The 16,695-nt window shown below is 40.8% G+C and overlaps 2 protein-coding genes across 3 annotated transcripts in view; one reads left to right on the plus strand and one right to left on the minus strand.

Annotated features, from left to right (window-relative positions):
- Hn (phenylalanine-4-hydroxylase) overlaps positions 1-16,695 on the minus strand; it is a 331,150-nt gene that overhangs the window by 233,740 nt on the left and 80,715 nt on the right. The window lies entirely within an intron of this gene.
- Positions 1-16,695, plus strand: part of LOC137621361 (ribosomal RNA processing protein 1 homolog A-like) — a 98,003-nt gene that overhangs the window by 80,561 nt on the left and 747 nt on the right. Inside the window, exons 7-8 of the mRNA XM_068351660.1 lie at positions 6,595-6,800; positions 15,490-16,689. Coding sequence (XP_068207761.1) covers positions 6,595-6,800; positions 15,490-16,689 — 1,406 coding nt within the window. The remainder of the gene's footprint in view (positions 1-6,594; positions 6,801-15,489; positions 16,690-16,695) is intronic.

The raw sequence follows: 16,695 nt of genomic DNA on the forward strand, positions 1-16,695 counted from the left end.
TCTAGCCGACAGCCTCAGCAGAGCAGGACAATAGTGGGGTTGGAGTGGTCCCTACACCCACAAGTGGCCCAGAAGGTCCTACAGTTGTGGGGCTCACCGGTGATAGATCTGTTCACGACAAGGCTCAACGCGAAGCTCCCCGTATTCTGTTCTCCTGTGCCAGACCCGGCAGCAGCGTTCGAGGACGCCTTCCAGCACTCGTGGGACGGACTTGACGTGTATGCCTTTGCCCCCTTCGAGATTCTCATGCAGGTGTTCAACGGGCTCAGACAATCAAGGGCAACAATGATGACTTTGGTAGCGGCCTGGTGGCTGGAGAGGGAGTGGTTCGCAGATATACAGGACCTGTCCACCCATCCTCCGTGGCCCCTACCAATAAGGGAAGACCTTCTGCGGCAGCCCCACTTTCGAAGGTTTCACGAATACCCTCAGTGCCTCCAGCTACACGCGTGGAGGTCATCGAGTGTCTATTAAGGAAAGAAGGATACTCGGAGAAGACAGCTTCGAGGATGTCAGGGTATCTGCGGAAGTCCTCGATCGTGGTGTACCAGGCCAAGTGGGCCACGTTTGTGAAGTGGTGTGTCACGCAGAACCTGAGGCCTCTTGATGCATCAGTCCACAAGATTGCAGACTTCCTGGTCCACCTGAGGGACGACCTGGGGGTCTCCATTCCAGCCATCAAGGGGGTCCTGGGGCAGGTCTTTCATCTCGGAGGCATCGACCTGTGGGCCTCTCGCCAGATTTCCATGCTCATCAAAAGTTTCGAGCAGTCTTATTCCCCCCGCGCCGCTCGGGTCCCGCAGTGGGATGTGGCCAAGGTTCTCAAGGTTTTGACAAGGCCTCCCTTTGATCCCCTCAAGGACATCCAAGATAAAGACCTCACCCTCAAGATGGTGTTTTTGCTCGCTCTGGCCTCAGCCAAACGTGTGAGTGAGCGCCACGGCTTGTCATTCGAGGTCTCGCACTCGAAAGGGTGGAAGGACCTGTCCTTTAAGTTTCTGCCTGTGTTCGTGGCCAAAACTCAGAACCCGGCCATTGCAGACCCAAGGTTCGAGGGGTTCTCAGTCCCGGCGATCCCTCACTTGGACAACCCGGAAGACTTGCTCCTATGTCCAGTGAGAACGGTTAGGACAGCCAGACTCCGGCCGGCCATCAAAAGTCTGTTTGTTTCCTCAGGCCCGGTAAAGAAGGCAGTGTCAAAGAACACGATCTCCTTCTGGCTTCGGCAAGTCATCAAGAGAGCTTACGCAAGTGAGGGGTCTACAGTCCCGGGTACCCCGCGACCCCATGATATTAGAGGTCTTAGCACTTCTTTGGCATTTGACAGCAACATGGCAGTGGGCCAAATCATGCGAGCAGGCACATGGTCTAGACAGTCCACCTTTACGGCCCACTACCTGAAAGACTGCACGAGGAAGTCCCTGGACTCCTTCTCCATTGGACCAGTGATTTCCGCCCTGCAACAAGTTAAGGTCTACGGCCCCGGGTAGCCCGAGCGACACAAGTTTCCCCCTTACTCCCCTTTCCTTGCTACCCTTTTCCCTTCCCTTCCCTCCTCCCATGTGAGAGATGGATGTTTTGGAAGCCATGCCCGGATTATTCATAAAGGTGAGTTTTTACAAACAGGTAGACTTTTGCGTGCTTCCCCCAACTCTCCTACCCTGTTCTTTGTGTCGTCTGGACCTAGCTGCCTATGTAGGTCCCATGTCCTGGGATGGTAGTAGTGGGTCTTCTGGCCTGTAAGTCCACCCCCACCTCCTAAAGTGTAAGACTCCTAAGAAAGTAGTTCGAGGTAAGTACTCCGTGTTGGAACAAATCACAAATTTTAAGTATTTTGTATTTTTCCTAACAGTACTTACCTCGAACTACTTTCGGGTTATTGCCCACCCATCCTGCCCCGGGTGCCTTACAGGAGTTCGAGGTAAAAACACTGTATGCCTACTGGCGACAAAGACTCAGTTGCGCACCCACGCGCTGAACCCGGGTCGCCTCAGGGCACGTATCCATCCGCCACGGAGGGACCTGACAAGGAAAACGGAGGTAGGGGGGACTGCGCAAAATTCTTGGCCGGATAGGAAGGATATCCCACATGCTCCTAAGAAAGTAGTTCGAGGTAAGTACTGTTAGGAAAAATACAAATTACAGTACTTAAAATTTGTGATATAGTGAAACTTTTCGGTAAAAGCTTCGTATTTTTTTCAACAAGGTATTTTTTAGTCCCCTAAGCTTCAGATGTTTGGAGACCAGGTCTAGGTGTCTTGACCCTCAACAAGTTATCATGGCAACTCCCTCAACTCCCTTGGGGTGAGAAAGAAGGAAGATAAGATATTTTCAATAGACCTGTTTACATCAATTCTGAAAATAACTTCATTTCCACAAGGCAAAGTTTTACCAAATCAAGTCCCTATGCTCTAGTTTCAGAATGGTATTTTAAGTATTGACCACCCTAATTTCAAAATGGTTAAGGGTTCTGAGGCTAAGAGCTCTTATGTACCTGGAAGATTGGCTATTTTTAAACTATTAGATGGAAGCTATAATATTCGTGATCAACATTGTATTTTTTTTTTGAATTACTGAAATGGTTGGGGAACTGGTGTACACTATTTAAGGAGTATTCTGGTTTCAATTCAACGATGAGGATTTTCCGATTACATCTTGATCTGGGCTACAATAGAATACTCAATTTCAGTAATGAAGAACCATTTTCAACGGGTGAGTTGGTGGGATGCTCGCAGGGAATTTATTTGGGAATGAAAATCCCTCGCCTTTCTTTGTTTGTAGATGCCTATTGGGACATAAGCAGACCATGATGGAACAATTTGAATGTGCGTGGATGTAGTACGATAGAGAGTAAAAGATGTGAGATTGGAAGTATGTTTAGGAAGAGAAGGATGGATGTATTGGCCTTGTGTGAGACAAAGATAAAAGGAAAGGGTGAAGTGATGTTTGGTGAAATGTCTGGGATTGAAAGGGGAAGAGCGAGAGAGGGTGTGGCTTTATTGCTGAGTGAATAGATGACAGGTAAAGTAGTGGAATTGAAGGAAATATCATCTAGGTTAATGTGGGTAAGGCTTAGGTTGGGTAGGGAATGTTGGGCGTTTGTAAGTGCGTATGGGCCAGGTAGTGAGAATAGTGAAGAAGAGCGAAATGAGTTTTGGAATGAATTTACTAGGTGTGTAGCAGGAATTATGTAGTTGTCATGGGAGACTTAAATGCTAGAGTGGGCGCTGGAGAGGTAGAAGGTGTCTTTGGGAAGTATGGCGTACCAGGTGAAAATGAGAGTGGTGAGAAACTGGTAAATATGTGTGTTGAACAAGAGATGGTAATAAGTGCTAGCTTTTTCAAAAAGAAAGATAAAAATAAGTATACATGGGTAAGAGTGGGAAATGGAAGAGTAGTAGAATGGGCATTAATGGATTATGTGTTAACTAAAAGAATGTTTAGAAGATTGAAAGACGTGCACGTGTTTAGGGGTATGTCTGATCATTTTTTGGTGGAAGGAAAATTAGTTGTAGCAAAAGAGTGGGGGAATAGAGTAGGAGGATGTAAAAGGGAGCTAGTGAGGGTTGAAGAGTAAATAAAACCGGGGGGTAAAAAGTAAATATCAGGAAAGGGTGAAAATGGCATATGACGAAGTGAGAGTAAGAGAAACTGGTAATTTAGAGGAGGAGTGGAAGTTAGTAAAAGAAAATTTTGTTGGGATTGCAAGTGATGTGTGTGGCAAGAAGGTTGTTGGAGGCAGCATGAGGAAGGGCAGTGAATGGTGGAATGAAGGAGTGAAGGTAAAAGTGGAAGAGAAAAAGAGGGCTTTTGAAGAATGGCTGCAGAGTAATAGTATAGAGAAGTATGAAAAATATAGAGAGAAAAATGTGGAAGTAAAGCGTAAGGTACGTGAGGCAAAGAGGGCAGCTGACCTGAGGTGGGGTCAGGGATTGGGTCAGTCATATGAATAGAATAAGAAGAAGTTTTGGAAAGAAGTGAAGAGAGTAAGGAAGGCTGGTTCAAGAATTGAAGAGACAGTGAAAGATGGAAATGGAAGGTTGTTAAAAGGAGAGGAGGCAAGGAAAAGGTGGGTGGAATATTTTGAAAGTTTACTGAATGTTGAGGATAATAGGGAGGCAGATGTAATTGCTGTTGCATGGTGATGGGAGATGAGAATGAGAGAGAGATTACAATAGATGAAGTGAAGAGAGCACTAGATGAAACGAGAGTATGAAAAGCATGTGGTATGGATGGTGTGAGAGCTGAGATGTTGAAGGAAGGGGGTGCAACTGTACTTGAATGGTTGGTGAGATTGTTTAATGTGTTTTGTGTTGTCAATGGTACCAATAGATTGGGTTTGTGCATGTAGCGTACCACTATATAAGGGTAAGGGAGATGTGCATGAGTGTTGTAATGCAAGAGGTGTTAGTTTGTTGAGTGTAGTTGGAAAAGTGTATGGTAGAGTAATGATTAATAGGATCAAGGATAAAACAGAGAATGCAATCTTAGAAGTACAGGGTGGTTTTAGAAGAGGTAGGGGTTGTATGAATCAGATTTTTACAGTTAAGCAGATATGTGAGAAATATTTAGCAAAAGGTGTATGTTGCATTTATGGATCTGGAGAAAGTGTATGATAGAGTTGATAGGGAAGCAATGTGGAATGTGATGAGGTTATATGGAATTGGTGGAAAGTTGTTGCAAGCAGTGGAAAGTTTCTACAAAGGTAGTAAAGCATGTGTTAGAATAGGAAATGAAGTGAGCGATTGGTTTCCGGTGAGAATGAGGCTGAGACAGGGATGTGTGATGTCGCTGTGGTTGTTTAACTTGTATGGTGATGGAGTGGTGAGAGAGGTGAATGCTCGAGTTCTTGGACGAGGATTAAAACTGGTAGACGAGAATGACCATGAATGGGAGGTAAATCAGTTGTTGTTTGCGGATGATACTGTACTGGTTGCAGACACAGAAGAGAAGCTTGACCGACTAGTGACAGAATTTGGAAGGGTGTGTGAGAGAAGGAAGTTGAGAGTTAATGTGGGTAAGAGTAAGGTTATGAGATGTACGAGAAGGGAAGGTTGTGCAAGGTTGAATGTCATGTTGAATGGAGAGTTACTTGAGGAGGTGGATCAGTTTAAGCACTGGGGGTCTGTTGTTGCAGCAAATGATGGAGTGGAAGCAGATGTACGTCAGAGAGTGAATGAAGGTTGCAAAGTGTTGGGGGCAGTTAAGGGAGTAGTAAAAAATAGAGGGTTGGGCATGAATGTAAAGAGAGTTCTATATGAGAAAGTGATTGTACCAACTGTGATGTATGGATCGGAGTTGTGGGGAATGAAAGTGACGGAGAGACAGAAATTGAATGTGTTTGAGATGAAGTGTCTAAGGAGTATGGCTGGTGTATCTCGAGTAGATAGGGTTAGGAACGAAGTGGTGAGGGTGAGAACGGGTGTAAGAAATGAGGTAGCAGCTAGAGTGGATATGAATGTGTTGAGGTGGTTTGGCCATGTTGAGAGAATGGAAAATGGCTGTCTTCTAAAGAAGGTGATGAATGCAAGAGTTGATGGGAGAAGTACAAGAGGAAGGCCAAGGTTTGGGTGGATGGATGGAGTGAAGAAAGCTCTGGGTGATAGGAGGATAGATGTGAGAGAGGCAAGAGAGCGTGCTAGAAATAGGAATGAATGGCGAGCGATTGTGACGCAGTTCCGGTAGGCCCTGCTGCTTCCTTGGGTGCCTTAGATGACCGCGGAGGTAGCAGCAGTAGGGGATTCAGCATTATGAAGGAACGTAAAGAGTAGAGGCCCCTTATTTTCTGTTTCATTTGTTGATGTCGGCTACCCCCAAAAATTGGGGGAAGTGCCTTGGTATATGTGTGTATGTATGTATAATGAACAGAATTATACAGTAGTGTAAATTTTTTACAAGTTTTCAATACATCATATATAACAAAGGTCTTAAGAGTGGTTATAATCATCAAATATGGTGAATATATGAGTACCCGATTGTAGTTTATCTTTAAATAAGCTTGCTCAATTGCAGAAGCTTTCATTTTCACATACAGAAGGGGGAAAATAAGAGATTAAATTTGAAAACTGTGCCTAAACAACTTGTCACCTGTAAAAATGTTCTTTGATACATATTGTTTGGTGTTGTTATTTAACTTTGAAGTTAATTATCTGCATACTTGGGGAACTATGTTCAGGAGCACAAATTATCAAGTCCAAAAAAGATAGAACCATCACTAGAGTAAGGATGAAGAGGGAAAACAATCAGACTGAGGTTTTTAATTATCCTGATGCAAGTTTTTTATTGTCTGCATTTTTGCTGCTTTTCACCTACACAAAGAAATCTAAATAGTTCATCTTTATCATCAACCTAATTAAGGTTAGACAGGAGGGCAAAAATTACTTATTTCATGTATTTTATGAAATATAATTTTGAAAAGTGTGTAGTAGATTGGAGGTAGTCATTGCCAAATATTAGTCTATTTACAGTTTTATTTTATTATCTATGGTATTGATAACCTTCACTGACCATCCCAGTAAGTTGAGTGTGTTTTATGGTTTTAAAGAAGTGTATTTTTGACATTTTAAGTAATACTCAAACATTTTACATTTACAGAACTCATAGCTAATGCTCTACAAAATGTGGGAAGCTTGAAGAACGTAAGCAAAACGAATCGTCAGCTCCTATACAAATTGGTGGCAGAGTGTAAGGATATGGCAGGACAGGTTTATCCTTTGGCACTACCCGAGGAACTGCTTTACGATGATGATGACGATGAGGAAGATGAGGAGGAGGAGGAAAAGGCAGTAGAACGTTTACAGGTATGTTTTATTAGAAATAATCTTTTCCCAAAGGCCAGGTAATTAGTTTTGTAGTTACTCCAGTAAAAGATGTTCTCATAGTATTCTGTATTAAGAGGAACTGTTTTATATTACACTTAAACTTGGAGAATGTTTTCACTCTCCAATGAAAATTCATCTCTGATTTCGATATTCTGATCAGAAGTGTATGAAGACGTATTTCTTCTTTTTCTGTTATTTTTAAACACTTTCCGACAAATAGTTTATACTGAATATTGTTAAAACTACGATTGATGGTATAAATAATTTAACAACTATTTAAAGGGAAAATCTTAGTTACAAACTGTCTTGAAGAGAAGGGTTATGATTTGTTTACAAGTAGATGTTCTACAATTTTTTTAAACACATTCAGTCGTATGTTCTGATATTTAGCAAAATTTTATTCATACGTGGATACAAAATTCTGAGCTGTTTAAGTGGGTAACACTTCTGGTTACGTTTTCTACGGCGAGACAATAATAAAAGAATATTGGCTATTTTGCACCATTTACCATAGCAACCCCACTGCTGGATAGGCTTTAGTCATCTATTGTACTTGTTGTTAAAATAAGACATCTCCCCTCTTCACATAAGGATCATGACTTACAGTACTTAATCCACACTGGATTTCTACTTATAGCGCTTTGTGTCTTTTCCTTATCATTGTCACTAAGTGTGCATATCATTATCTGTGCTACACTTATGCTTAACAATGACTATAGTTGGGCAAATGATATATGAAATCTCTATATAGGTTTTGTAGGGAGTGGCCATTCTCCCAGTGGGGGAGATTTCTTTCTCGGTGTAAGTAACAAGCTAAGAGAGATGGTTCTCCTTCTTCATTTCTTTCAGTAATGGTAAGAAGTGTAAGTTTTGTTCTGCGTGGTAAGATGGCCCCCTTCTTGTTCCTTCGTATCTTGAGCCTTCTAAGGGTCCAGTTATGGAGGACAATGGCCATAATGATAACTTATTGATGATCATAATTTATATGTAACATCATCTAATATTGATCTTGTGCCTGGTGATCCCAAGTCGATGCTTGTGACAGATCCCCTGGCTACGGCCACTGCGCTCTCTGAGCCGGATTAAGTTCCTGATTACTGTATTCAGAAAAGCATTGATCTCCCTTGCATCTCACTAGTGTATTGAGTAGTGAGCCCTATATGGTTAATTTTATCTGGGGTTGACTTTTTCGCTTAAGGAAATATCTCCCATCAGAGTATTGACAGTCTTTTGTTCCTGTCCACTCTGATGGTCCAGAACTTTGATGTAGTAGAGGGGCTTGAGTCTCAATGATGGGCTGGGCAATGGTGGTGGGGTGATTATCCACCCCGGCAGGTTCAACCATACCGCTAAGGCCAGTTCTGAGAGACCAAACTAAGACTGGATCTCTATGAGCTGCCTTTATTTCAGTTTTTCTCTTGCTCAATTTGAATTTTGTTGATGACCATTATTAGAACATTGACCAGTTTCTGTATACAGTGAACCCTCGTTTATCGCGGTAGATAGATTCCAGACCCGGCCGCGATAGGTGAAAATCCGCGAAGTAGTGACACCATATTTACCTATTTATTTAACATGTATATTCAGACTTTTAAAACCTTCCCTTGTACGTAGTACTGTTAACAAACTACCCTTTAATGTACAGAACACTTAATGCATGTACTACAGTACCCTAAACTAGAACAGGCACGAATATTAAAGGCGATTTTATATCATGCGTTTCCTAAACACGCCAAAAAGCACGATAGAAAATGGCAACCAATGTTTTGTTTACGTTTCTCTGATCATAATGAAGAAACAAATGCATTTACTGTACACATCTGTGTATAGGTTAGTTTTTGCATCGATTATATTGATTATTCAGTACAGTATGTTGATTTTGTTATTACCAATATATTATCATATATATACACTGTATGGGTTATGAAAAAAATCCGCTAAGTGGTGAGTCCGCGGTGGTCGAACCGCGAAGTAGCGAGGGTTCACTGTATTCTTCAAATTTAGACGCCATCACCCTCAGGCAGATCCCATTGGGTGCAGACTTAGTCTGTTAAGAGTCGGGCTCCAGTGATCTGGTTTTAAGTCATCCTATATTTGTGGGTAATGGGCTATGCCAGGCATTGGAGTCGTTGGTGGGAAGGGTAACTACCCCCACTGACCAGTGTACACCCACCTAAAGAGAGGCAACCCCTTTCTAATAAATGACTGGTCCCTGCTGAAACCTCTTCTCATGTTGAGCCACATGGGATAGGAGAACTTCCATTCCCTGATAAGAGGTGGATAACCGGCTTGCTCCTTCTTTGGAAACCAACCCCTCTGGTGACGACCTGGAAAATACAAACATGGACCTCGGTACAGACTACTCCAACTCAGGTTCTACTACTGTAATGTTAGAACCTTATTCCCATCGTGTAAAGAATGATTACAATATAAGAAAACTCTAGAGAAGAAGAGAGAGAAAAATGATAACAGGACAGAAAAATATAGAAAAGCAGTTTTACCTGGTCACTATAAAGTAGTGAATTATGGAAGTTTAATTGTAGAATTTGAAAATGGAAGACATGAACATGTGAATGTTTTTAAAGCTAATAGGGAAATGGTGAATATATATGAAGGGCAGCCAAAAATTCTTCCCCAGGGAAAAGGAAGTCTCTTGATAGAGACACTATCCCCAATACAAAGTGAAAGATTAAAAATACTTTCAACATTGGATGGTCATAGTGTCAAATGCTTTTCACACTCCATTTTCAACCTGAGTATAGGTGTGATATATGCTCCAGAATTGCTAGACAAAGAGGAAAAAAAATTGTGGATGAAGTGAAAAGTCAAGGTGTAGTAAAAGTAGTTAGAATGAGAGAGAGTTGGAGAACAACATTTTCCTCTTGCTACTTTGTAACATTTGATCAATGTAGACTACCTAATGTTATTAAAGCTGGTTGGCTATCTTTAAAGGTGAAACCATACATCCCTTCACCATTGTGATATCACCCTTGCCAATTCTAGGGTCATTTAAGCCAGAAGTGCAAGGGAAAACTAAATAATAAAGCCATCTGTTTGTGCCAACTGTGGAAAAAATAGTCATGGAGCATGCACAGAAAATCCAAATTGTATATATTGTGGGGAAGCACACCCAGCTACATCTAAAAGTTGTTTTTTTTTTTTTTTTTTTTTTTTTTTGAAAAATAAATTCAAGCCATTAGGACCATGGAAAGAGTTACTTTTAAAGAGGTCCATAAAAGAGCTCTTGAAAAACATATAAGGCCAAGGCAGCCTTTTTCACTGGTTTTGAAGAAAAATTGCCAAAGCACACTGACAAAAATAGTATCCTCACTTCCAACGTAAAGAAAGGTATGAAAGTAGTTAAAAGAAGATGAAAGTCCCATTGAAAATTTATATCCAGAAAGTGTGGAAAAATCAAAACAGATTCTTAAAGATCCTAAAGATAATCAAAAGCCATCTACTCCCATTTGGAACAATAATACAAACCTTTCTCAGGCCATGTCCTTGCATGATTTGATGGAAGTTGCACTTAAAACCAATTTTCCTGGAGCACCTGTATTGGGAAGGTGCAAAAACCTAACAGCTCACGAACTTTTAATCTAAAAAGAAAGAGACCTCCATCTCTCTTTCCCCCTTCCATAAGAAACATTAAAGTCATGACTTCAAATAAATTTGATGTCTTGTTTGCTGGTGTTTCTGATCAAATGGAAGACAACTTAAATAAATCGGAAACTCAAGTTAAGGTCCACCATCCACCTCACCAATTAGATCAAACTGACAAAGAAAAAGACAAACACAAAATCCAATATATCAAGATTCTCTCTAGAGAAACCACTTGGAAATAGTGTTAGATCAAAGATTGCCAATGGGAAGACTTCCTCCAAGGTGTCTTCCAGAAAATAAACCATAGTTTTCTCCTCCATTCTGGAATGGAATTGCCAGGGTTTAAGTGCCAAGGATGAAGAACTAGAGCTCCTCATTCATGAGCACTCCCTTATAATTGTATATCTATAGGAGAGGAAGTTCGATGCTAATACTCCTTGTCCTCGAGAGTATGTTAGCTAGAGGACACCATATGATCAACGAGCAGGTAGCCATGGGGGAAGTCTTATATAAGTTTGTTGATATGTTCCCCAAATATCTTTGTCTATCTGTACCCCTCTGCAGGCAGTGGTTGTAGAAGTAGATATAGGGAGAAAATGCACAATCTGCTCTCTACTTGCCTCCCAATGATAACATCTTGTATGATAATTTATTAGAGCGGATTCAATCACTCTCACAACCTTTTCTCTTTATGGGGGAGATGTTTTGGCAAACACAAGGGGTAATATTATATCATCAATTGTGAAGAATTAAGCTGTAGGACTCCCTAATACAGGAGAGTCTACACACTTTCATATTTAGACAGGTACCTTGTCATGCATTGACCTATCAATTGCAAGCTCTAACTGCCTTCTCTATTTTGATTGGAGAACATTAGATGATTGGCATACTAGTGATCATGCTCCAATCATTATAAACCTCAGCAATGGTCCACCTTTGCAGAAATCACCACGATGAAATCTTGATAAGGCAGGCTGGAATAGATTTTGTAAGCTAAACTAAATTGAAGGGAATGCAGAACAGTTTGAAAGTTGCCCCAAAATGGCTGCAAGCAGACTGGTATCCAGACCTTCTGGATCTTCCAGTGGAAATTCCATAAGAACTTCCAGAATGCCCAAACATACTTTGTCAACCACACGATCAAAAGTTGTAATCTGGTCTGTTGCCTTTCTCTTTATGGTTGAGGTTTATTAGGCATCTCCTCCGAAAGAGAGACTTTACAGGACAGACTGTGAAGCAACTTTCCAGATACCTCAAAATCTTTTCTGCAGCTGTCTACCAAGCCAAGTGGTCAACTTTCTGTGATTGGTGTTGTAGGGGGAATATTGCTCTACTCAAGGCCACTATTCTCCTGATTGCAGACTTTTTAGCACTCCCTATGAACGAGGAGTCCCTTTCAATGACAACGGTAGAAGGCTACCGCTCGGCATCGAGTTGGGTCTTTAGGCTGAAGGAACTTGACAAACCTGCCCTTTTGGGAACCTCTGTCTTGGAATGTGATGAAGTTCTTAAGTCCCTCAAGATGGGACCCTATGAACCCTTACAGAAAGGCTTAGACAGAGATCTAACCCAGAAAACATTTTTCCATCTTCCCCTAGCCTCAGCCAAGAGGGTGATCGAGTTATGTGGCTTACCTGGTTTCACATTCCAAGGGGTGGAGAGAATTCTATTTTGTTCCTGGGTTTGTGGCTAAAACCCAAAATCTAGCTATGCTTGACTCTAGATTTGACTCAAGTGATTTTGTCTCTCAAACAGGTAAATGATGATCCAGATAATCTGTTACTCTCATATAAGAGCAGTCAGGAAATAACTACAAAAAGGTTTTGAAAAACATAATTTCCTTTTTGTGGGAAACGATAATGAGAGCCTATAAATCGTCAGAGGAAGTTTAGAAGTAATTCTATCCCCTCTTTGGATTGGGGTCACCCACGAGTATTTGATAACCCACATAACCCTCTTCTATGTGGAGAATACGACTCGACCAAACTTCAACCAACAGTGTCAAGCTTTGGTAATAAATGAAGGAAATGTCATAATCTTCAATTTTTTCAAGTTACTAAAGAAATATGCAAGAACAGTGAAATCCTCATAGAGTAGTTAAGTTAGACTACCTAATTATGACAAATCATCTTCATCCGAATAAAATTCATCTTTCTAGCTTCTCCAATTTATCAACTTTTTTCTTGGCTTCTATAATATTATGTACGAATACTTAATACATATCTTTGGCAAAATTCCAAAAATAATCCTCCTTAATTTGGTTTTCCTGCGTTGTATTTACACATAATATCCTCAAAATCAGCTCTGTTCCCGTGTGACTATTTAGATCTATTAGTATCCTATCTGACGGGCACTTCTGTCACAGCCTATCATACATACATACATACATATACCATGGCACTTCCCCCAATTTTAGGGGGTAGCCGACATCAACAAAGAAACAAAAACAAAAAGGGGACATCTACTCTCTACGTTCCTCCCAGCCTAACAAGGGACTCAACCGAGTTCAGCTGGTACTGCTAGGGTGTCACAGCCTACCCTCCCACATTATCCACAACAGATGAAGCTTCATAATGCTGAATCCCCTACTGCTGCTACCTCCACGGTCATCTAAGGCATCGGAGGCAGCAGCAGGGCCTACCGGAACTGCGTCACAATCGCTCGCCATTCATTCCTATTTCTAGCATGCTCTCTTGCCTCTCTCACATCTATCCTCCTATCACCCAGAGCTTTCTTCACACCATCCATCCACCCAAACTTTGGCCTTCCTCTTGTACTTCTCCCATCAACTCTTGCATTCATCACCTTCTTTAGCAGACAACCATTTTCCATTCTCTCAACATGGCCAAACCACCTCAACACATTCATATCCACTCTAGCCGCTAACTCATTTCTTACACTCGTTCTCTCCCTCACCACTTCGTTCCTAACCCTATCTACTCGAGATACACCAGCCATACTCCTTAGACACTTCATCTCAAACACATTCAATTTCTGTCTCTCCATCACTTTCATTCCCCACAACTCCGACCCATACATCACAGTTGGTACAATCACTTTCTCATATAGAACTCTCTTTACATTCATGCCCAACCCTCTATTTTTTACTACTCCCTTAACTGCCCCCAACACTTTGCAACCTTCATTCACTCTCTGACGTACATCTGTTTCCACTCCACCATTTGCTGCAACAACAGACCCCAAGTACTTAAACTGATCCACCTCCTCAAGTAACTCTCCATTCAACATGACATTCAACCTTGTACCACCTTCCCTTCTCGTACATCTCATAACCTTACTCTTACCCACATTAACTCTCAACTTCCTTCTCTCACACACCCTTCCAAATTCTGTCACTAGTCATCCAAGCTTCTCTTCTGTGTCTGCTACCAGTACAGTATCATCTGCAAACAACATCTGATTTACCTCCCATTCATGGTCATTCTCGCCTACCAGTTTTACCCTTTTACCCCCAAAGGACGTACTGGTACGTTTCACAAAAGCCATCCCTTTACCCCCATGGATGTACCGGTACGTCCTTGCAAAAAAATGCTATAAAAATTATTTTTTTCATATTTTTGATAATTTTTTTAAGAAAATTCAGGCATATTCCAAGAGAATGAGACCAACCTGACCTCTCTATGACAAAAATTAAGGCTGTTAGAGCAATTTGAAAAAAATATACTGCAAAATGTGCTGGGAAAAAAATAATCCCTTGGGGGTTAAGGGTTGGAAATTTCCAAATAGCCTGGGGGTAAAAGGGTTAATCCTCGTCCAAGCACTCGAGCATTCACCTCTCTCACCACTCCATCAACATACAAGTTAAACAACCACGGCGACATCACACATCCCTGTCTCAGCCCCACTCTCACCGGAAACCAATCACTCACTTCATTTCCTATTCTAACACATGCTTTACTACCTTTGTAGAAACTTTTCACTGCTTGCAACAACCTTCCACCAACTCCATATAACCTCATCACATTCCACATTGCTTCCCTATCAACTCTTATCATATGCTGTCTCCAGATCCATAAACACAACATACACCTCCTTACCTTTTGCTAAATATTTCTCGCATATCTGCCTAACTGTAAAAATCTGATTCATACAACCCCTACCTCTTCTAAAACCACCCTGTACTTCCAAGATTGCATTCTCTGTTTTATCCTTAATCCTATTAATCATTACTCTACCATACACTTTTCCAACTACACTCAACAAACTAATACCTCTTGAATTACAACACTCATGCACATCTCCCTTATCCTTATATAGTGGTACAATACATGCACAAACCCAATCTACTGGTACCATTGACAACACAAAACACATGTTAAACAATCTCACCAACCATTCAAGTACAGTCACACCCCCTTCCTTCAACATCTCAGATTTCACACCATCCGTACCAGATGCTTTTCCTACTCTCGTTTCATCTAGTGCTCTCCTCACTTCATCTATTGTAATCTCTCTCTCATTCTCATCTCCCATCACTGGCACCTCAACACCTGCAACAGCAATTATATCTGCCTCCCTATTATCCTCAACATTCAGTAAACTTTCTTATAAATTATAGCTTTTCCTGTTTTCCTGACTATAGTGTATAGATAGAAAACAAGGTGTTTTACCCTCTTTCACTATTCTTTTATAAATATGTCTCATTTATATAACATATTCAGCCATTTCATCCTTGACAATTGTGCCCATACTGTATTGCTTTCTCTGCTATTTCACCTGGAATGTCACTGCCAATGTTTTCGAGACAGCTCCTTTATACAGTATTATGTCTCCCTGAACATAACTTGTGTCAAAGCCTTTTCTTATCAGCATCCCCACAACTCCCTATTATTCTTACCATTGTCCTTACATTTATAGTGCTAACTTGTTAACAGCAATAATTTTGAATTTTTTTTTCATGGGAGTAAAGATCAAGGGTGTAGTTTATATTATTGTCATAAGATTTTGGTTTATAATCAATTTAGCCATGTATACAGTAAGGCAATTTATTGTAAAGCAAGTACAAAAGTTAATTATGGATTTTAGAAACTTTTTTTTTTTTCAGGAATTTTACACAAAGTTGAGGGAAGTACCATCAACAGATGTTAAGAAGATGGAAGACTTGAAAGTAGATCCACTGAAAAACTTATCAATAGAGAAGAGCCTCTCTGACAGAAAGCCTCGCAAGAAGAAATCAAAATTGAAGAGACTTAAAAAAAAGAAGGCCATCCCTCTTTCCAAAAAGCTTGCACTATCTAAACAAGAGGCTGCAGCCGAAGTAAACCGTCTAAAGGCTGTGGAGTTGAAGCTTGGTCAGATAGCTCAGGAAGTAGGTGTGCCAACTATCACCAATATGCCTATGAAGAAAAAGAGTACAGAAATGCCCAGCAACACTACCAAATCACTAAAAAGGAAAAAGAAGTCTTCAGAAGCCAACATGGCCAAAGTTCCAAAGAAAAAAAAATCCAAGTCATCAGGGTTTGAAGTATCTGCCATTACACCTGATAGTGGAGAAGTAAAGAGCAAGTTTTCATCTAGCTCAGGTTATGAAGTAACTCCTATTGGTAATAAAGATGAGAGTGGACATGAACAGAAAAATATACCAAAGTCTGGGGAAATTTCTGAGAAAATGCAGGGTGTCGGCCAACCTGAGGTTTTGGTTTCTGATCTTCCAAAAAAAACAAAGAGCAAAAAGAAAAAAGTAAAAGCAGATGCACATAGCGGACATTTACTTGATGTAAGTCAACTCGTCACAAGTGATTCACTTGAAAAAGTGAAAGAAAGTAAAAGACCTGTGTCTGTATGTACTGAAACAGGTGGACAAAATGGTGTTAAAGAATCACAAGAAAATGAATGTGGTAAAGCAGTAGCAGTTAAAGAGAAATCTGAGAAAATTGAGGGAGTATTTTCTCTGGGAGCTTCTAAAAGTGGAACTCAATCACCTAAGAAAAGTGGTAAAGCAAAAAACAAGCATTCTAAAGTTAATATTAATTTGGAAAACAATAAACTGACTATGATTACTAAGAAACCCAAAAAGGAAAATTTGAAAGAAATTGAAAATCTGAATGTTTCATCGCCTGTCAATGCAGCAAATACTGCCACTTTTGCAAATTCGCCGAAGAAAACTCCTAGTAAAGGAAAAGGACTGACTATGAATTTTTCCGGAGATGAAAATTTATCTTTTGGCAAAAGATCTGTGAAAGAAGATATTGAAATTTTCATTAAAAACAGACGACAAATGAAGCTTGAAAAGAGAAAAAGTGCTGCATCT

Source organism: Palaemon carinicauda, chromosome 28 (genome assembly GCF_036898095.1).
Source record: "Palaemon carinicauda isolate YSFRI2023 chromosome 28, ASM3689809v2, whole genome shotgun sequence".
In the NCBI taxonomy this organism is placed as follows: Eukaryota; Metazoa; Arthropoda; class Malacostraca; order Decapoda; family Palaemonidae; genus Palaemon; species Palaemon carinicauda.